The following is a 25,041-nucleotide window of genomic DNA, read 5'->3' on the forward strand; positions in this document are numbered from 1 at the left end:
AGAACTCTCCCATGGGCTTAATAACACCTGCCTCCACAAGAGGTGGTAGCTATGGTGGTGGGAGAAGCCCCCCAGCTGACATAGCACTGTCCACACTAGTGCTTAGGTTGGTATAATTCATGTCATTCAGGGATGTGGATTATTCACACCCCTGAGCAATGTACATTACACTGAAGTAATTTGTAGTGGAGAGACAGCCTCAGTGTTGCAGCAAAATGCAAGGTGGGACAGATTTTTTAGCATAAGTAGTTAGCACAGATTGTAAGGGACCAGTCAAGGTAGAGTGGTCTGTTAGCACCCCTGCAGTCATTGGACAAACAACAATCTGTAACCCACTAACTCCCTCTTTTTGTTCTATGTTCTATAACACTGCAGAGGTGTTAATGGGCTACTCTGCCTTCAATGGTCCCTTACAATAACTACTTATGCTAAATAATCTGTTCCATCTTGCATTTTTCTGTGACCTGAGAGTTCCTTCCCCAGACCTGAAGAAGAGTTCTGTGTGGCTCAAAAGCTTGTCTTTCTTAGGGTGACCAGATGTCCCGATTTTTTAGGGACAGTCCCAATTTTTGGGTCATTTTCTTATATAGGCTCCTATTACCCCCCACCCCCTGTTGCGATTTTTCATGCTTGCTGTCTGGTCACCCTAGTCTCTCTCACCAACAGAAGTTGGTCCCATAAAAGAAATTACCTTACCCACCTTGTCTCTTTAATATCCTGGGATCGATACGGCTACAAACTATATATGTTCCTGCATCAAACAGTTAAGTGAATGTTCTGTATTCTCTAACTCATGAGAATTATGTTTCAATCAGTTTTGAATCAGAGAAACGCTAGGATAACAGACAACTGGGAACAACTTCATTTTTTTCTATTTTACTCAACAGCAATGAAAATAAGTGAGCAGTCCCAGTCTAAACGGTCATGTGATGTCATTTGTGATGATGTCATAAGAACTAAAGTAACAATGAGAGAAATTCTGGAAGTTTGAATCTGTGCACTGACTAGCAACCACTTTCAATGTTTCATCACTTCGGCAAACCTGGAGAAGGTACCGTCTGATTTGTAATTAGTTTAAATATAATTTTGAGATATACTATAATTGGAGGTCTGTTTTTAAAAGGAAATAGAGCTTAGATCCTGAAAACCACTGTCTTCAGAAAAAGGAGTTTTGTTTCCATACCCATTGGTAGTTCTTACCTGTACGTTTATACCCTTCTTGTATAAAGACAGTGGAGTAGAAGTACAAGAGGTGACAATGGCAGAAGTTGGGAATGACTGCTATTTCTATTTTTATTCCACCTGCATAAAGGTAAATATTGTAGAATTTACAGTGGTTTGCATCTTTGATTTTCCTGCTCTAAGGAGGAGTTTATAGTTTGAACTTATGTCTCTTCTTTATATATGGATGTATATGTCACTCTCTGTGTGTCTCCGTACATGTATATTTGACACACACATAGGTCCCGATTTTGAGAGGTGATGAGGACCTGACGTTTCCGTTCACTTCAGATTGATTTGTGGGTGGTCATTAGTTCTGAAAATCAAGCTCACACTCTAAAGGGGTTTAATTAATTAAAAATGTGCACTGTGCAAAGTGGACTTTTGCAAACACTGCATAAAGATCACTCAGCACACTTCTCCTGTTTTGTTTAAACAACATTTTTATAACTTGTGATAAACAGCATTTATAAATTTGTTAGACAACAGGAACTTTGCCTGGTATTGATAGTTTGACTGCCCGACTTTCCTTCATACTGTTTTTTTTGAAATCACATCATTCCTGATGTTATCACCCTTTGAAGAAGTGCTTGTGAGAATGGGCCCAGTAGGCAGAGTCAATGGGGTGATGCAGAAGTCTATGTTAGTACATCCAATTGCAGGATCAGGACCTCAGTGATTAGGTATTACTTTCAGTACAAATGCCTAGCATATGTTACCAGTCTGGCCAGTTGCAGTGATTTTATTTAATAAAGTAGTGCATTTTACGGACAATAGTCCTTGGCCCTATTATAATTAATGTCTTTTATGATGCTCTGGAAAGAGGAGTAAATGGTATTAAAATTCACAGATGTTACTAAATTAGGATTCAGAGTAACAGCCGTGTTAGTCTGTATTCGCAAAAAGAAAAGGAGTACTTGTGGCACCTTAGAGACTAACCCATTTATTTGAGCATAAGCTTTCGTGAGCTACAACTCACTTCATCGGATGCACCCGATGAAGTGAGCTGTAGCTCACGAAAGCTTATGCTCAAATAAATGGGTTAGTCTCTAAGGTGCCACAAGTCCTCCTTTTCTTTTTACTAAATTAGGAGGTGTTGCAAACTCCAAAAATGGTAGAGAAATAACAGAAGGAAAATAAATTTAACCTGGACAAATGCTAGCTAACACAAGAGAGCATTTAAGTAGTATGCATCATACCACTCCATGCTCCCTGGTGGACTTCAAGAGTGATGAAACTACATCTATAAAACTGCATGTAGTGGTGGCACTGCAGAACCAGAAAGATATTGACCAGCTGGATGGAATCAAAGGAAGAGAACAAAATGATTAAGTAGCTGGAATGTTTGATTTATGAGAAGAGATTAAGGGTCAATCTCTCAATCTGCTAAATTTACTTTGTGCTGCATAATACCAGCTGCCCCGCTGTAACAGCTGCCCCACATAACACCCTGCTGTAAGGGGGAGGAAAGAGTTGTGTCAGTTGGTGACTGGGGCTGGCATTGGGGATGTGGTTGAGCTGCGCTTCTCTAAGCCTGATCTCTTGCTTTCTTAAACCCCATTATAGGCTTTACACCAGCTGCAGATGTTAGAAAATGCCCCCTAACATCTGCTGGGGCTGAGCATCAGCCAGCTTCCTGTGGCTGCCCCTGCCCACTACCTCTGAGCATAGCTCTTATGTAGTGGAGAATAGGGTACTGAAAAAACAAAATCTATATAGTTTGCTTAGTGATTACTATGGGAGAGTTATGTTAACATTTGCTAGTATCTGAGAGGACAGATAGAGAACAACAAGGAGGGTGAGTAATTGTTTAGGCTAATCCAGTGGGATATAAATAGAAGTAAAGGAATAGAGCTGGGCAAGAGAAATTTAGTCCAAATATCAGGAAAATAGTAATACCCAGTAGACTGAGTCTCCCAAGTTCGTAAGTAATGGGAGCCCCATATCTTCAGGCATTTAAACTAGACTGGACAAAGCAATTATGGCATAATTCATGTGACATTAACAGGACCTGATTTCCCCCCATTTACACTGGCATAAATCAGTAGCAGTTCCATTGGGACAAATGGCCTCTTCTGCCCTCAACCGCACAGGTGTAACTCCCATTGGCTTGGGATTTTCACCTGTGCAGCAGAATTGGGCATAATGGAGCTAAACTAGCATCAGCAAATCAGGTCCAACATTTTTTCCATTGCTTTCAGGTATGTTGTCACAACAATAATACTGTACTATACAGATTAATGTATTGTCCACTTCCTCATTAATAAAGAAGATGTAAGCCAACTACTGACATCTAACATCATACAACTTTGACTTGCCTTTTTTCTGTGTTAGGGTTCCAAGTGCCGATTCCGTCACTGTGAAAAAGCCCTTGGCAGTGAGATTGTGTGCTCATTATGGAGAGAGGGAAGATGTTCACATCAGCTTTGCCAATTTAGACATATGGAAATACAGGTAGATAAGTTTCTTTAAGTACACTCATTCTTAAAGCAAAACTGACCCTCACTTCTGTTAAACTTCACATCTGACACCCAAGTTCACATTCAAATATGAAGACATTGTGGCACCCAGATACAAGCTTCCCCCCTCCGCCCCCACCCCAATCCATGGCTAGCATGCACTGCAAGCTTGAAAACTTGTATTGATTCAGAGTCAGTCATCGGGTGTTAATTCCTTTTCTGATTTTCCTTTAATAATAATAATAATTAATAATAAATAATATCATTTTTATAATAAAAGAATAAAAATGTAATACTTTGCACTTACACAGCAGATTTCATCCAAGGATCTCAAAGCACATTACAAACATGAGTGTATTTAGCTTCACAACATGCCTGTGAGGTAGATATTATTATCCCTGTTTCACAGATAAGGAAACCAAGCGCTTGTCTAGATGAACAGTTAGTGTGCAGTAAGTGTGGAAATAATGCTACCCCACATTAGTGTGATGCACGCTAACTGTCCATGTGGACCTGCTACCACAAACTAAAAGTTCTCTAATTCACTTTATTCTGTTCCCATTTCAAAGCAGAGTAGATCAAAGCACATTATGGAACTTTTAATGTGTGGCAGCAGGGTCCACATGTACAGTTAGTGTGCGGCACACTAATGTGAGGTAGATTTACACCCCAGCTTGCTGCGCATTAACTGTTCAAATAGATAAGCCCTGAGACACAAAAATTAAGTGAATTTGGGGTATTAGAAAATTGATGTTTTTTTCTAAGCATCTCAGAAAGTCTGTAGCAGTGCCAGGAGTAGAATCCATTACCTTGATTCTGATCTGACACCATTATAACTCCATTGATCTCAGTGAAGAAATTCCTAATTTACACTGTTGTAAAAGATCAGAATCAGGCCCCATGTATCCTAGTCCTATGCCTTCACAACAATACCATATTTCTTCTTTTTTCACTGATATATTGTACTAATCAGTGTTCTGTCCATTATTTTTTGTTGTTTGTTATAATCATTATATCTGAAAACTGTCCCTTTTTTATTTTTCCTATAGCAAAAATACAACAGAATCTCATGTTTCTGGGAAACACAGCCTTTAGGCTGTGTGAGGATCAGTTGTGTCTTCCATCATAGCAAACCTCGTAATATAAATGGACTTTTTTTGCCACCTAGTAGCAGTGAGTAAAAATATTTTCTCAATAATTTGAACATTGAAATAGATAAAAATGTATTGTCCACTTCTAGTGTTGATATAATACCTTTGTAGGTGAAGAAAGACAGCATTGCAGATTGGGTGGAATATGATCTCAAGTCAAGGTTAGTAAAGGACTTATGGTTATGTTTGACTAGGGTTCCCATAGGAATTTCTTTGGCCATTGTGTGAGGAATTTCTGTAGGTAACAGTTACATCAAAGGTGATGTACTGAGTAGCAATTCAAATTTTAATCCATTTGTCTCACAAGTGAAAAATTATACACAGTAATATTTTACATGCTGTGTGTATCCTTGATGTGCTGAATGACAGTCACGTGAGGCAGTGATTTGTGTATAAGCAGTCAAATCTAGTTTGAAGAGTTTGTGTTTTAGGAAATCCCTGTACTTTTTACTACCTCTGTAAAGCTTTGGGCCTTCCTGACTCTCACTCATCCACTTCCAACTACATAATGGCCTCTACACTCACAGTGAGGTCTCTTCAGGGTTTCACTCAAACATAGGAGCTGAGTGTTAAAGCAGTACAGTACTTTCTTCACAGCATATAGTATTCATTTGAGGTCATTTATGCAGTCACAATTTTGGAAGAATGTATACTGTACATTACTGCATGGCCATGATTCACTGGTTAACCATACATGACTAGTGGATTGCAACTGTGTGGGCAGCAGTTATACCTTCTCTCGCTATCCTTTTCAATTTCCCCCCATTACCTCGCATACATACAAATCAAATGTGCCTTCTAAAACAACATCTGAAATAATCCATTCCATCTGTGGGAATTATCTACCCATCTTAATATAGAAAGAAATAATCATTTTTTTTCTCCTTCTCTCCTGTCAACTGTTGGCCGTTCTGCTCACATTCCTGATACAAATGATCTAATTTATACATCTGAAGAGGGTGAGGGTATGTAAGAAATTCCACTTATAAGTTCAAAGCCAGTAACCAGCCGAATGTCAATAGAAAAAATAAGAACTCATCCCCCTGCACCTGTTTTACAGGCTCTCTTGGCATTTGGGACCACTGTGTTTTCAAAGTGGGGTTCTGGCTGAGTTGAAAACTTTTTATTTTAAGATTCCATTCAGTAATGGAGCAAGTGATTAGATGTTGATTAAATAGTTAGCTTTGCCAAATGGGAATATTTTTGAGACAACTGCCTCATAGTTACATTGAACCAGAGAGTTAGAATCTATGTAAACCTTTTCCTGGTGTAAAACACAGTATTCACAGTGGCCACAACATGGTGTATGCTACTCCAGAAATTAAAATACAATGAACAAATGAAATAGGAGAGAACTGATTTCTGCCCTTGCAAATACAGGCTAGCTAAGTAAAGATAAATTTTAGATTCCATCAATTGCCTTCAATTATTAAACAGTCTGAGGAGGGGAAGAGAGGTAGTGCATAGAAACTGTGGTGATGAAAATAGAAAATCTCAAAATGAAGGACAGATTAGATTTAGCAGATAGGAATAGCAATAAAATGTTCACCAAAACCAACACCTCCAAACGTTTACTATTTCATATTTTGGTTTACTCAGAATGCTTACTATTTTTTATTATTTTTACTATTCATAAAATAATGAAAAAGTTTAGAAACCCAGGCAATATTTTAAAAGAAAAAGGTTCTTTGCTGGGTGTGATGTCACCAGCAGTCTATGATGGGACATCACACCAAGTCAGGGTCCACAATACACGCAAATTTTAAATTAGATATGTATGAAATGGCCCTCATTTGGAGACAGTTAAAAAAATAATTTCTAATGCTGCATCACGTGTGCAGGTCACTTTCAAGTGTTTTTCCCCCCTTAATTGACTTCAGTTAAGCCTTTCAGGCTGGGCACATGGGGATGGGGAGAGAATATGTGAAGCAAATACTTCTTAATTATGATTTCTCTTTTACTCTCTGATTTCCAAAAATCCAGACTATTTCTGGAAAAATGGCTAGTTCTTTTTCAACCCTTCCTAAAGCAAAACTCCTATCGACTTTAATGAAGTTTTGCCTGAGTTAGGTCTTCAGGTTTGGGATCACCATGTGTACACATCCAGACTCTGGAGCCAAAGCTACTGCATATGATATTCTTAAAGAATACAAAGTTGTATTTTGTGGAGTAGATTGTATCATGTAAAGGTAGACCTCAGTTTCCCTCTTATGGATCTGTAAACCAAGAAAAGTGACTGTAGCCTTCAGGCAAAATATTAAAGACCAACTCAACTTCATAGAATGGGATGGTGTTAGTGAATATGTCACAGACCCTACTGATTGAGGTCTACATTTGGATGAATATGGACGCTAAAGGTATTGGGCTCATGCTGAAGTCAGTGAAATAATAACTACAGTGGGTGTGTTATGTAGTCCTTAAACAATACATATGTGATGAATCTTCAATTCATATTTGACTTATGTATGACTCTAGACTTCTATAAAGTACTTTAATATGTATATTAAACACATTAATGTATACTAATTTGCAAAAAAAATTGAATTACAACTTAAACAATACTTTCTCAATAATTTAGATCACTACTGCTCATTATAGTGGTGTCACATTAACACGGACAATCACATGGCATATTTCCAAGCATAGTTATTGGACAGGCATTGGCAAAAGGCTTCATTTAAGTTCCAGAATAATAGGAACAAAGAAAATGTAGCTTAAGGAGGGAGTTCTTTTCTATCCGTGAGAAAAATCTAACCAAAGCTGAATGCAGACTTTGCCAAAGCTATTTCATGGGAGTGTGTCCAATGCATACTGTACATGATGACACGTGTCCATGCCAACCACATTTTGGTGCACTGAGCAACCCATGAAAGACTTAACAGAGGAAGCTCTGTTTTTAGAATTACAATTGAAAAAGCATTCCAAATTATGAATGAGAGTGCGGCTTGGAAGAGCTATTAGCAAGTATAATTTCTAAATTCACAGGTGATCCACGGCTATATGTACATGGTGGTATTAAATAGGGAGCTTTATTCAGTGGTGGAGGAGGGCTTCCTCGTACCAACAGTAGTTCCGGATGTCTGTGGGAGAGCAGATCATTACATATTACAAACAAGTCCAGGGCTTGGCATCCACACTGCATAGTGACCCTAGCTTTAGAATTTTTTGACCTGGGCTGCAAATCTGGGGCTCCAATGTCCACACTGCAATACTCAGTCCCAAGTCAAACCACTATTTCTCAGGCATCCTAGCCACCCTCCCCAGCTGTAGCCACTCCAGCCTCTGGTTAGTGTTGCAGTGTGGGAAAACTTGATTGTCCACCCCACACGTTACAGGAAGTTGTCACAGTCTGCCAAGTTAGCAATAGATCCTGCCAAGCCTGTTTCAGCAAACAGGCAAAGCACCCATGAGACACTGGTGGATGTTCTGTTGGTGATTTCTGACCTACTAAAGGTTCCTGATGGAAGAGGAGGATGATACAGACATGGAAGAATCAAACTGGCTGATGCTGCTTGCACCTCTTGCTGTAGCTGGTGATTCCCCCCATGTAAACCAGAGCTTCTGGAGCAGGGGCCCAAGCACAGACTGGTGGGATCACATCGTCATGCAGACCTGGGATGACCAGTAGTGGGTCCAGAACTTTTGCATGAAGAAAGCTACATTTCTGGAACTTTGTGAGCAGGTCGCACCTACGCTCCAGAGTAAAGACACTCATGAGGGCAGCCATACTGGTCCAGAAGTAGGCTGCTATAATTGTCTGGAACCTGATTACCCCAGACTGCTACAAGTCTGTTGCTAACCAGTTCAGCATTGAAAAGTCAACCATGCGTGAAGTGGTCACAGAGGTTTCAGACGCAATCAGGCATATGATTTACCCAAAGGTAGTGAACGTAAACAAATATCCCTTAAATAATTGCTGGTTTTGAGAGAATGGAGTTTCCAAACATGCCAGGGCCATAAATGGGACTCATATGGCCACAGTTTGACCTCTTCAAGAAGTACATGAGTGCATAAACTGCAAAGGGTACTACTCCATTGTTATGCAGGCCCTTGTGGACCTCAGAGGCTAATTTATGGACACCAGTGTGGGCTGCACTGGAAAGTTCATGATGCCAGGGTTTTCCGCTGATCAGGAGTCTACATTCATAGACAAGCTGGGACACTATTCCCACCAAATGACATTGTCATAAATGGAGTTACTATCCCCACTGTTATTTTACCGTACCCAGTGTACCCCCTTTTTCTTTCACTTATGAAACCATATGCTGATAAAAGTGTCTAGTAAAAGAAGGTTTAGTTATACTCTGAGTATGTGAGGAATGGTGGTTGAATGTGCATTTAACAGACTGAAATCCCGCTGGTGTTATTTACAGACATGTTAGGATTCCAGTGTCATCAATGCTGTCGGTATTATTGTGGCTTGCTGTGTTCTTCACAATCTTTGTGCAAAGATACATTAGCAGATACATGCTGCTGCCTGGAGCTTGCAATAAATTTTGCATTGGGTAATAAACAGGAAATCCATCCGATAAACTGGAAATCATTCCCATCCCTATATTAATAACAACAAACATGGATCCAGAAACTTACCAGGCTCAGGGGCTATTTCTGCCCCTTGTGTTTCTGATGCCAGTTCTGTGGTGGACAGCTCTTCCAGAGAGGCATCAAAAAGTTCTTTGGAGTAGGGACCCAGGATGTGCTACAGCTGCTCTAGGGAACTGGTCTGGGTACAAGAGTCACTTGGGCAGCCTCGGCCAGCACTTGCTGGCTCCCTTTTGGTCCTATACTGTATTCAGGGATGAGAAGGTTGCCCTCCTGACTGACCATAAAGCACTGGTGGCTCAATGCTCGGCGCAGTACCCAGCACCTGGTCAAACTTCTTGTAAGAGTGGCAGGATGACAATGAGTTCCCAGAGATCCAGTTCTCATCCCTAGCTTTCCAGGAGTTGGTCTTGAACTGCTTAATCTGCTCCCTGCACTTGTTACTGGTCCAGTGAATCCCCAGCACCAGCTTCTGCACTATTAGCTGGTATGCATGCTCATTCCTGGAATTCTTGGGAAAGTTGAACTGTTTGCTCACCTTGCACCAGATATTAAGCAAAATGTGGCGGTGCTCCCATGACCAGCTAGCAGCACGCTTGGCAAAAGACTTCTTGATGGCGGTGACCATTACAAATGCAGAAGATGGGTCACTCTGCTTGCAGCTCAGTGGTCAGAATAAAATGGAAGGGTTAAATGCTGAAGAGTTGCATTTGAACCAGGAGAGATGCTTCTGTTTCGTGGGAGTCAATTGGCCAGTCTTGGGATAGGAAAGACAAAGGACACTGTCCCATGGGGTTGTGAGATGGGGTTGGTGGACTCTCAGGACTCGAATCTGGGGACCCCAGGCCTGAGCTGCATCTACAGTGCAAAACAATGGAGTTTGGGCCCACGCCTCTGTTAGACTCAGGCTTGAACCCTCAATTCCTGTGGGATCCTGGGGTTTGGGCTCAAGTTAGACAGAATTTTGTGTAGGTGAAGGGGGATTTGGGCCTGACCCAGAGCCCAAGCAGTGTAGACATGCCCCTAAAAAGGGGCAGGAGTAGACAAGGTTATTTATACCTTCCCATACACACACCAGCCAGAAGAGATGGCCAGCCACTGGAAGAACTGCATACTATTTACTACTCAAGGCTGGTGCAATGATGTGTTATCCTTGCATGCTGAAAATCTCTGGGAGGCACTGTGTGTCCCTGAGTTACCATGTCTCCCCATGTTCCTTCTGCCTTGGAGACACATTTCTGCCAACCTCCTTCTCAGTACAGCGCCTAAAAGACACAATTTGGCAATTTGTGACTTTGTCAAATACAATTATGATTTCAAATGTATAACAAACTGATTAGAACCTGATTTTGGTGTTCTAATGCCTTATTAACAGACCGAACTTCATGTACTTTCCTATAGATGCCACACTCCAAAAGGAAGTTCAAGAAGGAACTCTGCATCCTGCCCACACTCAAGAACCCGTAAAAGGTCAAGAAAGCATTTTAAGACCCATTCATCCTCCACTGATCATAAACATCAGCCTGGAGGAGGAAGAGGAAGAGGAAGAAGAGGAGAACTGTAAATATGACCTTTTTCTGAACTCTGAAACTAAAGTGGATTTTCTCAAATAATTTGCAAAATGGTTGCCAACAGATTTTTGGCTGTTTTCAACAATCATGCCATTTTTGAGGAAAGAGGTCAAATATTTGGGAATATTTTATAATTATCTTTATTTTATTGTATAAAACACATAGTAAATGTAGACTCTCATTAATAAACTTTCAAAAGATCTAATATCTATTTTTTCTTACTGGTATAATTCAAATTCTCTTTTTTCCTTAATTAGAAATGAATGCAAGTGCCACAATTCACATGGCATTGAAATACAACAATTCAGATACAGATCCAAACTTTCTCAGAGTTCAGGGATGTTCAGATTTATTTGGCTCCATCTGTAATTTAAATGATCATTTTACTCATTGAAAAGGTTCTCCCAAGGCTCTTAGATTTATCACTGTATAGGTTTGACCAGGATGCTAATTTCATTTTGTGCTTTAGCTTTAACAAGAAACACGTTAGCTGTTGCTAGGTGGCATTTAGTTGAGAGTTTAAAGCATCTGCGGCAATTCAGAGATGAAGTAATTTTTATGCCAAACAAGAAGACTTAGAGTTCTGTCCAGCCTAAAATCATTTCCATGCTTGCTGTTCTACAGAGGTTGTACAAACCTCATGGACTACACCTGCCCATGAAATTACCCCTATTCTTAGGGCTCACATTTGTTCTGTAATAAATAACTGGTGGCTATACATAGTTTGCCAACCTCAAGAGATCAAAAACGTGAGTCAGACCCTCAAAATCATGCGATTAGCCCAAAAATCATGAGGTTTTTTTTTTTAAATTAAATTGGTTTTTAGTCTGTCTTATGACTATTTAACTCCCTCTATTTCTCTGTCCATGTGCATGTGAGATAATTTCCGGTTGAAAAGTCAGCCTTTAATGAACACAGAAATGTGTGCCTCTCCCTGGGCTGCTGAGCTGGAGACTTCACTTATCTTCTCCTTATCCCATCCCTCCACTCACATCGGTGGTGGAGTTTTACACCCATTTGGCATGCGTATGAATGCCTCCACAAGGTGTAAGGGAGAGGAAGGACTGTGTTAATGTGAAGGGGTACCTTTTAGAGCATGCCAGCAGGGTCTATATGGGGCAGTCAGAGCGCATCAAGTTAGTTTTACAAATAACATCCCTCTGGCCTGTTTTGCCATGCTGTGTATACAAGCCCTCTATGGTCTGTATACTGCTTGTACTCGAGAAAGGTGGTATCATAGGCCCTGTATTGATAGTTTTGCATGAGAAGCAGGAAAAGAATATCTAGTGATCAAGGAACTGCGGAGAAATATGAAGCTCATAATTCTTTATCATTCTAGTAAATACAATCCATGCTATCGCTCAAAATATCTAACCCAAAAATCTAGTTTGTGACTGCGCCCTTGGGCAGTCCAGCTTCTAAAGATGTGTGCAGCTTCCTCTTGAACTAATTCATTTGACTTGCTTCTGTTTTTGCCTTTGCCATCTTTTTGTGCCAAATTGATTTTAACGGTCTATAACAGGGACATTTAAGGAGAGAAAATGGGGTGTGTGGGCTGTATTTTCCCCATTTAAAGTTGAACTGGATTAATTCTTTGAGTGGTAATGGCAATATTTGCTTGAAGAGATAGGAACTGCCAATATGGACAGGGATTTTACTCTACATTCGTTTCTGTAAAAGAAATTCTGTGTAAATTGCATACCCTTTCTCACTTTACTCCCTGACTTGCTGCTTTTGAATTAGTTGCTGTCTCAGGGCATGGCTCACTTGCGAGTTGCAGCGCAATAAAGGAGCCCTGGGTGCACTAGCTCACTACCCGTTCTCACTGGCAAGGCAGTAGAGCGCTCTGACTCTGCGGCTACAGTGCTGTTGGTACTCCACCTCGGCAAGTGGAATAACGTTTGCTGCACCCCAGCTGGAGCACCGCAGCGCCAGTTTGAACGAGGTGTTGCTTTACTGCGCTCTAATCAGCCTCCGGAAACATCCCATAATCCCCTTAAGTCAAGTGGCCACTCTTGTCATTGTTTGGAATCAGCTGTAGGAATGCAGAAATGCCCATTGAAAGCTCCATTTCTGACAGCCAGCTGCTTATCTCCTCCGAGACAAAGCAACCATTACTGTGGAATGCTGTGTGTGAGAGAGGAGGGAGAGGGGAGGGGGGTCTGCTGCTGTCTGAACTTACAAGACAGCATGCTGACATGCTCTCAGCCCCCCAAAAACCCACTCTCTCTCTCCCCACATACACACAACACACTCCCTGTCACACTCCACCCCATCCCCCAGCCCCCCGTTTGAAAAGCACGTTGCAGCCACTTGCATGCTGGGATAGCTGCCCATAATGCACCACTCCCAAAGCCGCTGCAAGTGCCACAAATGAGGCCACGCCAATGCACTTGAAGCTGTAAGTGTGGACAGACTGCAGCGCTTTCCCTACTGCGCTCTACGAAGGCTGGTTTAACTCAAAGCGCTCTACATCTGCAAGTGTAGCCATGCCTTTAGTGTGTACTTACCTTTTTGAAGAGGCTGCTTGCATTTGCTTGCGTACAACTATTCAGCTTAGGGCCAGGGTCATAGCCACAGGGCTTGTCTACGTAAGAAAGTTCCACCACTTTATTTTAAATCAGTTTCTCACCCCTACGTAGATAGTCTTATTTTGGTTGAGCTACTGAACTAAGTCACTCTTAAACTGAAATAAGAGTGTCCAAACATGGGTTTGCACTGAATTGACTAAATCGGTTAAAAAACAAATTGTTAATTATTATCTGTGCAGCTTCCTTATGTAGACAAAGTGTTAGCCAAGTGTTTTATGAATGTGCAAAATATGCTCAGTGCATCCCCAGATAGCTTATCAGAGAATAGGTCATTCAGCTCAAGTATTTATTTGCTCACTCAGGATCACTTCCTTTTATGTGTGATTGTATGGTTGTTTTGAGAGTACTGAAGAAAGGCTTTTGAATTATTTTTAATTTAAACCATCTAAAATAAACATCAATAATGGTCAACCTTTTGACTTTCATTGTAACTAAGACAATATTGGTCATGAAAATATCTGTCAGTAAGCAATAGTTTTTCTGCCCAGAAAGCAGAGGGCTTGGATAAACTAGCAACAGGAAAGGGGGGTGGGGGGAAGTTCCTTCATTTTATAATGAAATTGTTTATATTTATGAATAGTGCATTAACAAATCCTGAAGAGTCTGTACTCAGGTATAGTTCTCTCTTTTAAAAATATTTCCTATAGATGCCTCTTATTTATTGACAAAAACTCCGGCAGACATTGAGGAAGAAAAAGCAATAAAGGAGATGTGTTATAAATCTGGTAAATATCTAATTATTGATAATTTAAAAAATATTAATATAATCAGTGAGTAAAGACATTTTTTTCTTTCTTTTGGGGGGCATGAGTAGGAGAATATTACAGAATTCAGACTCCTCAGGAGAACCAGTCAGCAAAAATCATGTCTTCAGCACTGAATAATGAGCTATTGAAACCCATGGAAACTGGCAGAGACTTACAAGAAGGTAAGTACTTGAGTGGCAATGCTTTTCACTTTAAGAATAATGTTCATATATATGTAATTACATAGAAAGACACTATCAGATAGTTTAGATCCAAATATTAGGTTTTGCAAATTTAGAAAAAAAGAATTATACAAAATAAAATCAATAGAAATAGTTGTGACTTTTTTAATTAAATGGAAACAGCATAGACATGGTGATGAGGATGTGACACCTGCATTGACTACAGCATGATGGAATAAGGCCAGGTCAATTGAGTAGAGCCAAGGTTAACATGTGGTACTTTCCTGAATTCCATGGCATGCATCTCTGCTACAATTTGTTTTCTAGTATCTTTTGAAATAAGGTTACAGTCTCTTTTTTTATTGGGTCTGCTACAACACATCTGAGCTCCAAGGGACATGAATTAATGAACATTTATCCCACTCAAGATTTTAGAGCTTTTCTTTTTTCCCGTTAGCCAGGTGGTATGCCTGCAAAAATCAATGTCAGCTTTTATTATTATAATAGGTGATAGTATTGCTGCTTCTTAACAGAGTAATTTATGCTCTGAACATTCCTAGACGTTAGTGTAATTAGTGCGTTGGTCATTAAAGTGTTTGAGAAAGAAGTGAGATGTTAGTATATAAGTGAGAGTAGCACATTTATCATTGCCATAAAGTTGTTTACAACATAATGGAAAACTTCATGGATAACCATCTGGATCTGCAATTACATGTAAAGAAAATTGAAGCAGGAAGATAGTGAACAACAATGAAGAGAGTATATTATTTTGCAAAAAGAACAGGAGTACTTGTGGCACCTCTAAGGTGCCACAAAATGCATCCGATGAAGTGAGCTGTAGCTCACGAAAGCTTATGCTCAAATAAATTTGTTAGTCTCTAAAGGTGCCACAAGTACTCCTTTTCTTTTTGCGGATACAGACTAACACAGCTGCTACTCTGAAATCTATATTATTTTGGTTCAGATAGAGATAATCTGAGATAATATTGGCTAGTAAAAGTATGATTTTTTGGACCTCTGGTTTTTACCAATTTAACCTTTTTAATAGGAGTGAAGAGAGAGAAAATAGTTTCTCTGCACAATATCCTCTGAATTCTGTCTTGGGAGTAGAGGTATTTCCATTAAAGTACTTTTGAGGTGGTATTTCTAATGGGTATTCAAGGGCTTAGATATCACAGTGATAGGCCCTTAGAAATACCATAGATTATATTCATAAACCTTTAATCATGTGAACTGAGTAGCTATAATGTTAACCTCTTTGCAGCCCTCCTATAGCCTGCGTGTGGTGGCACTTCACAGGAATCGTGTAATGTGTATTTCATGTACATTAGTTACATTACAGGGCACCCAGATGTCTAATAAAAGTGGAAAGGGGAACATTTAAGGAGAGGTTAGCGGAAATGTACTCTAAACCAATGATTAAGTCATGGAGAATGGTGTGGGAGGAGAGTGACTATCTTCAAAAAGGAAGGTTTATAATGGCACAAAGCAGTCAGTTACGAATATCACATCTCACTGTACTTCTTGGGATGCAGTCAGGTTCTGTTCACTTTTATGATATTCATTAGCAAAAGCAGCACTAACTTGGACCCTTAATCTAACCTCACTGGGTATGTCTACACTGCATCTGGGAGTGAGCCTCCCAGCCTGAGTCCACAGACTTGGGTTAGTGGGGGCTTGTGCTAGCATTCTAAAAATAGCTGTGTAGACAGCGCTTCAGAGCCCAAGCTCCAGCATTAGTTACAATGTCTACACAGCTATTTTTAAAGCCCTAACGTGAGCCCATCTACCACATGTCTGTGGACCAGGACTGGGATTGCTCCCAGAGGCAGTGTAGAAATGGCCACTGAGGCCCCAGAAGCCTTAGGCAGATCTTTCCTGTTAAGACCAGGTATGATCTGTGCAAGACAAAAGTCAGGGAATTTATTAAAACATACTGCCCACATTCCCCACAATGGGATCCCACCTCCCTGGGTCTGGCTGTGGAGTGTCTGTGGAATATGAACTCTGTGGATTCGCCAGGAGACTGGAGCAGTTGCATTCTGTGAGGATGCTTCCTTTCGTCGGTCTGAATTTTGACCAGATCTGCTGACGAATAAAAATGTGCTCATGATATGTCATTGTTTACAGAAAGAAATAATACAAGTAGAATTAAATTAATTATGCTGAAGTGAAGTGGCTAACCATTGGCAGTACAATTAAATATGTTTGATATATGTGCAATAAACATGGTTTGCTCACCAAAACAATTCAAAAGTTTTAGTACATTGTATTTTTTGAAAACCTCTGTCAGAGATAGGGGTTTACCCTCAACTTTATACTGTGAGATTTAATTATATTAAGCCTTTAAGCATTCATGCAAGTTTTGCTCATAATTCAGAAATGCTCGCAGATGTGTCTATCCATAAAATCAGTGTGCAAAAAATGTCCATGTTGCAAAGTGCTATCCATTACTTCCTTTACTCTCCCAAGCTCATTTATCTACCACAAAGGCACTGACTCCACATAACTAAGCCAAAAAATCCCTCTGCTTCCTTTCTAGGTGATGGTGTTACAGTTCCAACAAAGTTTAATATTATAGAAAGACAAGGAGAGGTAACAGCATCGTTAGATGGTAACACCAGGACTGATCCTGGTGCCTTTGAAAATGGAGGTAATTACTTTAAAATATCGAGGAGTCCTTGTGGCACCTTAGAGACTAACAAATTTATTTGGGCGTGAGCTTTTGTGGGCTAGAACCCACTGGGAGGGTTGAGTCATTACAAAACCTAAACTTAATTTCCCCCATACTAATTTCCCCCTACTGTTACACCTTCTTGTCAACTGTTTGAAATGGGCCACTCTCATTACCACTACAAAAGTTATTTTTCCTCCCTTGGTATCCTGCTGTTAATTGAATTGTCTCGTTAGACTGACCTCACACTTGGTAAGGCAACTCCCATCTTTTCATGTATTCATACCTGCTCCTGTATTTTCCACTCCATGCATCTTATGAAGTGGGTTCTAGCCCATGAAAGCTTATGCCCAAATAAATTTGTTAGTCTCTAAGGTGCCACAAGGACTCCTCATAGTTTTTGCTGATACAGACTAACATGGCTACCACTCTGAAACTTTAAAATATGTGTTCTCATTATCTAATATCCTTTGGTAGATAAAATAATTTCCAAATATACCTTTCATGGAATTTATTTCTGTATTTTCTGTAAAGTCTTTTTCTTTCAATGCTGTTAATAATAATAAAAAATATTACTGTTGTATTTGGATTCCACCCATCTCAGTAACATAGTGAAAAAATATTTTCAGTTTGGTGACTCCACTCAATGGGATTTTAATTTAATCTTGAAAAAAAAATTGTTTCTTAGATTTGTTTTCTTACTCTGGCTGCAAAGAAGCTCACACAGCTTCAACATAAACAAGCATGACAGTCAGATATAACGTGTATACTAAACTTTCAGAAATTGCTATGTTTGAGAGAATATCTTTGGTAAAGCTGAACTGACTTGTTTTTGGCAGTCACATGGGAAATTACTAAGGCCCCAATCCTGCAAGCTGTTCCATGTGGGCAAATCCTTGTGCCCATTGTCATAGGCGTCTGCTTAGAGATCTCAGTACAGGATCCGGATTTCAGTCATTAAGGATGAACTTGGACACCACACGCATTTATATTTACCTATCATTGGTTATCTCCTTTTCTTTTGAAACCCCATCCTCTCCAGTTTAATAATTTCCCATGTGGTACTATGTCAAATGCTTTACTGAAGTCCACATAGATTAGTTTTACTGCATTTTTCTTGCAAAAAAAAATCATTGATCATATCAAATGTAAGTAATAGCAGAGATAATAGGGTTTTTGGTAGCATTTTATAAATTGTATCACTTTCCTGAGCCCTGTATGTATTATAAGCAATGTATGTGTTTGTTTTTATGTTTAATATCTTATTGCCTGTTGTCCTGGTGCTTTGTATTTGCTTAATCAAGAGTTAATTCAGAGAGAGAATTAATTATGGAAACGTACATTCATATTGAGAGGTATGAATTAAAAGAATATTAAATATATTTTCCATTTATCTGACTTTTATATACACATTTTACATAACTGCTTTCTATTTGTTTTTCATGTTTATGTTCTTACTATTCTAACCAAAAACTAACACAAATTAAATGATAAAAAAGAATAAAGTGAAAAGGTTGGATTCTGCATTTTAAACACAGTACAATCAAGTTCATCTTAAAATGAGAACATACCATGTCTCTATTTATAATTTGATGATGCATCATAATTTTTTGCAGGAGGTGATTGTTATATACCACAAAGGAGTATATTTGTTGGAAGGAAGCAAAGTGAAACATTAACTGGAGAAAAAGAATTAATTACGTCCAGACGTTCAGATGTGAAAGGTATGAATCATTATTTTTGCATTTTGTAATTTTGGAAAACATTTTTTGCTTTCTTTGTAATTTCACTGGACACTTGAGGCAGGACCTAAATGACATCTGTTATATTCCACACACTTTGAGTGAATTGGTGAAGTCCCATCAACAGTGTGGTTTCTTTCATCATACTAAATGATGAAAGCACTTTTATTGGGTTAAGGCAATCTTGCTCCCAATGACTTCAATATAAACAGTATCAGCTTGCTAATTATCTTTATCTTCCTAAAGCCCAAAGATCTAATCCTGGGAGCAGGTGATCACTCTCAATTCCAGTGAAAGTCGATGAGAATTGAGGGCGCATAGCATCTCAGAGAATCAGGACCCTAATGAATACCAATGTAAGGCCCTGATTCAGCTAAGCACTTGAGCACATGATTAAATCTACCTAAGAACTACTCTCGTATTTCAGATTAGGCACATGGTAAAGTACCTTGCTAAATTGGGACCACAATTTGCACTACAGGATTCCAGAATATGTTTGGAAGAACACAAAATTTCCTTATCTGAATATACTTTTTTTTACGTATATGATTATTGTGGGCAAATCATTTCTTGCATATTATTCTTCTGTTGTTGAAGTAAAAGATAAGACGACAAATTCTGGCTATAAATCACAAGTAGGTTAAAAAGTAATGAAACTGTCTACATACATTGAAGTGCAAGTAAAGAATTTCTCCTATATTTTGGCCTGAACTGATAGGAGCAAAAGGTAGTGCTTATGCTGTTCAGCTGGATGTGAAAGCAGACAAAGCCCTGGATTCCTGTAGTGGAGCAGGGGACATAGGGTCATAGAGTTTGATAGCTGCCATGTAATGCAGGATATGAGATTCTGCCCTTCCCTTACTCAATCTCCTTACTCTTGGTGTAAGCACAGAGGGAAGAGTTTTCTTTCATATGTTAAGCATCATAATTACCAGTGTCTCATCTAGACCAGCTGACTGACAAGGCCAAGGACATATGAGGGTCAGTTATATGTTGCACAATAGCTCATTCCATAGTTGCTATGCTGTGTTTTGGGTCAACATGCATAAAATTCTGCTGTGGGTGTAACACACTCACTTTTGTAAAGGACCTCCTGTTCAAACAAGCTTACATAAAATCCATGGGTTATAGTCAGGGAACATATGTGTGGATTACAGCAAATATCTGCCCTCCTTAAAATATATGTTTTATTGTCTCAGATTTTTTGGCTTGCATATATGGACACCTTTTGAGCCAGAATTTGGGCCAGAAATATCTGTTACGTACTCTAGTAACACCTAGTTTCCTAAAATAAGCTTGAGGTTTGATGAGAACTTTTTTTTCTAATTGAATCAACATAACTTTTTGGCACCATTATGATTTTACTCTTAGGGATGATATTTATTGATATTCTTACTATAATTACTGTTTTCAGAATCAGTTTTTTAGCACATAAAAGAAAGGTCTGTATCCAACGGAGAGTGTACGTAAAATGTGAGGAAGTTATTCTTGTTTTAATTCAACACTCTACTACTTTAATGAGATAAATAAATAATAATGAGATACTAAATAATGTGTTTTTTCAAAAAATAAATTTGTTTTATTTTTCTCCCTTAGCAATGAGCCACACTGAGCCAGTAAAGAAGCGTCACTTTAAAGGAGTGAAGAAAAAGAAATGGATTTCTGAAGAACCAAAAAACTCATTCAGCATGTTTGCAGGCAAAGGTATTTTGAGAAATCATTTGGTTAATTTGTTTTAAGTTAATAACTCCCTGTCCGTAGAAGCTCACCCCCCTCGCTAGGCATCAGAGCCCAAGCTCCGGCCCAAGCTGGAACTTCAAAGCACTGTTTTTAGAAAACCACAGCTGTTTTTAGAATGCTAGTGGACCCCCCTTGGGGTTGGGAGGCTCGCTCCAAAACATGGTGTAGACATACTCTGTGTGCCTAATATGTGACATAATATGTCAAACATTGAATAGCATCTATTAAATTTAGCATAATATTGTTTTTCCCCTTTGCAGCAATGCATGCTTCGAATCCAAAAGGTAAAGCAAATTGCCAACAAAATGATCAAAGCAAAGATGCTGAAAATACTTCTTATGTTCCATCTCAAAGAGCCATTGGGAGAAGCATTTCCTTGAATTCTCCAGAACCTGGAAGGTCAACAAACATGACCTACAGTAATGTCAGTGTTACCAAAGAATCCAAGCCGAATCCATCTACAGGTGAGCTCCTGATTACACAGGATTCCTTGCCTAGAAGAAGATCGTCCATATAATTGGTCAAGTACCTCAGTTATGCCAGTGCAACTCCACCAGATTAGTATAACCAGTGTGATAAAGCTCTGTCCTTGCCTCCATGAGTCACGCATTTCCTGGCTGATTTCACTAGCCTCAGAGGCTCACTGTGACCCTCCACGTAACCCTTCTCTCTCTAGAGACAAGAGTCACAGTCTACTGAGCCATTTTCATCGTAAGCCAGCGAGGGAGGTGAGGAGAAGTTATCCTTCCTTGCACAGTCTCTGTTGTCTCCCAGTCTCAGTGATTAATCAGGGAGCAAAGGGGGGAGGAGCCCGGGCCCACCCGCTACTCAGGGCTCTAACCCAGAGACCCTAATAGTATCAGCTATGGTAGCTGACCTTTTAGAAACATAACGTGTACAATTCCCTGGGCTACTTCCCCCACAGCAGCCCTCACTTCCTCAAGCTCCACTTCACCCTTACCTCAGGGTCTCCTTCCTTGTGCCTCATATGGTGTGTACTACTCAGCCTCTCCAGCAGCACAACTTCCTCCCACAGCTCCTGACATGCCCACCCACCTGACTAACTGGGAGGCTTTTAACTAGTTTCAACCAGCCCCTGATTGGCTTCAGGTGTCCCAATCAACCTAGCCTTCTCCCTGCCTTCTGGAAAGTTCTTAATTGGCCCCAGGTGTCTTAATTGACCTGGAGCAGCTGCCATTTCACTTATCCTGGTACCAGGGATTTGTTTAGCCTGGAGCTAATATATCTATCTCCCACTGCTTTTCCATAGCCATCTGGCCTTGCCCTGTCACACCAGCTAGACAAATTAAGACTGGAAATACAGCATTAATTTTTAACAGTGAAAGTAAATAACCGCTGGAACAACTTACCAAGCATCATGGTGGCTTCTCCATCACCTAGAAACAGTGAGAGTAGTTAACCATTGGAACAGTTTACCCAGGGTCATGGTGGATTCTTCATCATGGACAATTTTAAGATTGGATTTTTTTCTAAACGATCTGCTCTAGGGATTGTTTTGAGGAAGTTCTATAGCCTGTGTTACACAGGAGGTTATACTAGATGATCACAATGTTCCCTTCTGCCTTGGAGTCTGTGAAAAACCAAAAGCAGAGTTTGACCCAATATAATCGTAATAAGCAGGTCTCATTGCAATATTTACAGGTAAAAATGAAAATTTTTATGCACTTCTGTGGAAGTTGCCAATTAAAGTCAGACAACATTCTCTTGAGCAGTAGTTCTCCCATCTTTAGAGGGTGCAGCACAAATCCACCTCCATGTCCAGTCCAGCTGGCGCACACCAAAGGTTCCCTAGTGCATATTAATGTAGTACTGTTTGAAATGGTATTAATATAACGTGCTATTGGGAAGTTTTAGTGCATGCAAACTGGGGCCACCGAAGCCAGTTACTGCACAACGTGCTGGTGCACTTTAGAATTTACATGCCAGCTGGTGTGAACCAAGGCACTGTGTAGACAAGCCCTCAGTCTCTGTTTAAAGTTTAAATTATTTTATATTTTGGAGATGGCTTTTGTTGTGTCAATTGATATTATAGCTAATATTTTTGTAACATGAGTAGCAGAATAAGAAGCAGTTTACTGTAATTGTAAGTGAAAATGTAAATCAAGAATTATATTTCTTTACAGACAAATGGACTGCAGCATCCTATAATTCACCAGCGTGGAGAAAAAGAAGCCCACATACAAAAGCATACTCTAAATCTGAAAAAATCCATTCAGGTACCTATTTGACAGCATTACTTTCAGTGCAATGTAATATAGTAAAGATGACACATCTGTTTTGATTCTCTCTCCAGCTAGAATCTGGAAGAAGCTTTTACCTAGGCACCTACCTTAAGACGACTGTTTTCTAAGGGGAGCTGAAAAATCCGAGAGAGTTGTCTGCCCTTTTGTTTTGAGACCATGTTCTTTTACCCAATATCTCATGGTTTCCCACTTTTGGCAAGATACATGACTTCCTCTAAAGTCAGGAGCTATTATGCTGTTGTTACTGTATGGAGTAGCTGTTGGCTTGCAGTGCTGGACAAAGTACTATGGTTATGCAATCCACATTACTACAGTGTGGGTCTTTATCTCCCTTTAGTGGTTTCTCCAAAGAAGACCTTAATGAGAATGCAACAGCTGCAAGCTAGGGGACTAAAGTCCTGTAGCTCAAGCAGTAGAGCTGATGCATTGAATGCAGGATGTCTCAGTCCCCTCTGACAATCCATGGCAGGTTGTCATCACAATTGGCATCCTTCCTCACCCTCCCTTTGCTTTCTAAGACTTCTGTTCACCAAGATATTTAAGCACGTGCCTAACTGCTTAAGATCGTAAGTTGTGTGGCTATTTAGGCTTAAAGTTAGGCATATGCTCAAGTAGCTTGCTGAACTGAAACCTAAGTCCATACATCTTCACTACAGTGTCTATATCGGACCCGGAGCCCTTCCCAATCCAAAAGTGGCAATACAGCGCTGGAGCTTGTGGAATCTCTGTGATTCTCCCATGGTCCCCAGCCATGGAAATTGCTAGGTGATGCAGGGCAGGTTCTTCTTCGTCTGTGGCATACAGTCTTATGTGGTCCTCAAGATTGCTAGTTTCAGAAGATATCTTTTAAATAGTCTGCGAACACCCACAGACATGGTGAACTGAATTGCACTTAAATGCTGGAAATGATGTCCCTGAGTGAATCAATGTTTCCAGTGAAGGATCAGGCTTCAGTGGTGGTCTGATTGTAATTACTAAATAATCTCTGCCCTTCAGGTTTTCCCATTTACAAAGCTGCCCACGCTTTCCCAAATGTTATTGCATAAATTCTATGTGTGATATGCATTTTTAATGCGCTCGCACACACGCGCATTCAGACAGTGCTTAAAGATCTATTTGCAAAGATGTTGGAGAAAAAAAATCTGTGTGGCATTTTGAAAATGCGTCAGTTATATTGAGTGAATATTTTCTCTTTATTGTAATAAACTGTTACAAGTGCTAAATGCTCCAACGCTTAATACGTCTTTAAAAGGACATGGAGATTTATAACAAAAAATTATACAAAAATATGCTGTGTATTTTGGCTACAGATCCAAGAAGAAATGGAAGCAAGTGAAAAAGAGAAAGAAAGAGACTTTGAGAAAATAAAGAAGTGAAGTACAATCCATCATACAATTTACAATAAAAAATGATAAAAATGCAAATTCAAGAAATGAGATTATCACATGCTTCACACTGGAGATCCAAAGATGATAAAATGCAATTTCTAAAAATAAGATGCAGGAAGTGTACACTGTATGGTTTCAAAACTGATAAAAACGCAAATTAAAAAAAACCTACATACTGCTTGTGTATTTATGAGGTCTGCAGTCTATTCAGTATAGTGTTGAAGTTTAACCTAGTTTGAAAGTTGGACTATTCAAGTCATTTTTAACTGTGATCCTGGCTGTAAAGTACAGATTGATTCTAAACCAGATCTTTGATCTCTACAGGGAAAAGATCCTTGAATGCAGCCTCCTTCCATTTTGTTTGCCCAAATGCTGTAGGACATACTTAATAATGAGAATGGATGTGGCTAGCTGGATTTAGTGAAGCAGAGCAGCAGTTCAGAGACAGTCTTGATCTGTAAGATAGACAGTCTTGATAAACAGGCAAAGACAGTTTTGATCTGTATGATAGGGTCTGTGAACAACTTCAAACTAGGGGACTTAGGGTGGGATCCACAAAGGTTCTTAAGCACCTAAACCCCTGGTTTAGGCCTCTAAATTTTGGGTTTAGGTCCCTAATTCCCAGTTTTGGCTCCACTGTGATCCACATATCTCTGAAAAACAACGAGGAGTCCTTGTGGCCATGAGGACTCCTCATTGTTTTTGCTGATACAGACTAACACGACTAGCACTCTGAAACATATCTCTGAAATGCTCTTACTCTCTTATTT

General features: G+C 39.7%; 1 protein-coding gene across 5 annotated transcripts in view; it reads left to right on the forward strand.

The window, feature by feature from the left end:
- The window catches only part of C1H12orf50 (chromosome 1 C12orf50 homolog), a 28,824-nt gene extending 4,405 nt beyond the window's left edge, over positions 1 to 24,419 (forward strand). For 2 of the 5 annotated variants that reach the window (XM_073327600.2, XM_073327599.2), the window contains exons 2-12: positions 888 to 1,051; positions 3,556 to 3,675; positions 4,730 to 4,853; positions 10,775 to 10,933; positions 14,183 to 14,260; positions 14,350 to 14,463; positions 17,006 to 17,116; positions 18,754 to 18,861; positions 20,476 to 20,583; positions 20,880 to 21,083; positions 22,764 to 22,921. In XM_073327600.2, the coding sequence (XP_073183701.1) occupies positions 3,664 to 3,675; positions 4,730 to 4,853; positions 10,775 to 10,933; positions 14,183 to 14,260; positions 14,350 to 14,463; positions 17,006 to 17,116; positions 18,754 to 18,861; positions 20,476 to 20,583; positions 20,880 to 21,083; positions 22,764 to 22,921 (1,176 nt within the window). In that variant the 5' untranslated portion in view covers positions 888 to 1,051; positions 3,556 to 3,663. Of the gene's footprint in view, positions 1 to 316; positions 764 to 887; positions 1,052 to 3,555; positions 3,676 to 4,729; positions 4,854 to 10,774; positions 10,934 to 14,182; positions 14,261 to 14,346; positions 14,464 to 17,005; positions 17,117 to 18,753; positions 18,862 to 20,475; positions 20,584 to 20,879; positions 21,084 to 22,763; positions 22,922 to 24,193 lie in introns of those variants that run through there. The other 3 variants (XM_073327602.2, XM_073327603.2, XM_073327601.2) reach the window with 3 other exon arrangements.
- Positions 24,420 to 25,041: the final 622 nt, after the last annotated feature.

This window comes from Lepidochelys kempii, chromosome 1 (genome assembly GCF_965140285.1).
Source record: "Lepidochelys kempii isolate rLepKem1 chromosome 1, rLepKem1.hap1, whole genome shotgun sequence".
Classification (NCBI taxonomy): Eukaryota; Metazoa; Chordata; order Testudines; family Cheloniidae; genus Lepidochelys; species Lepidochelys kempii.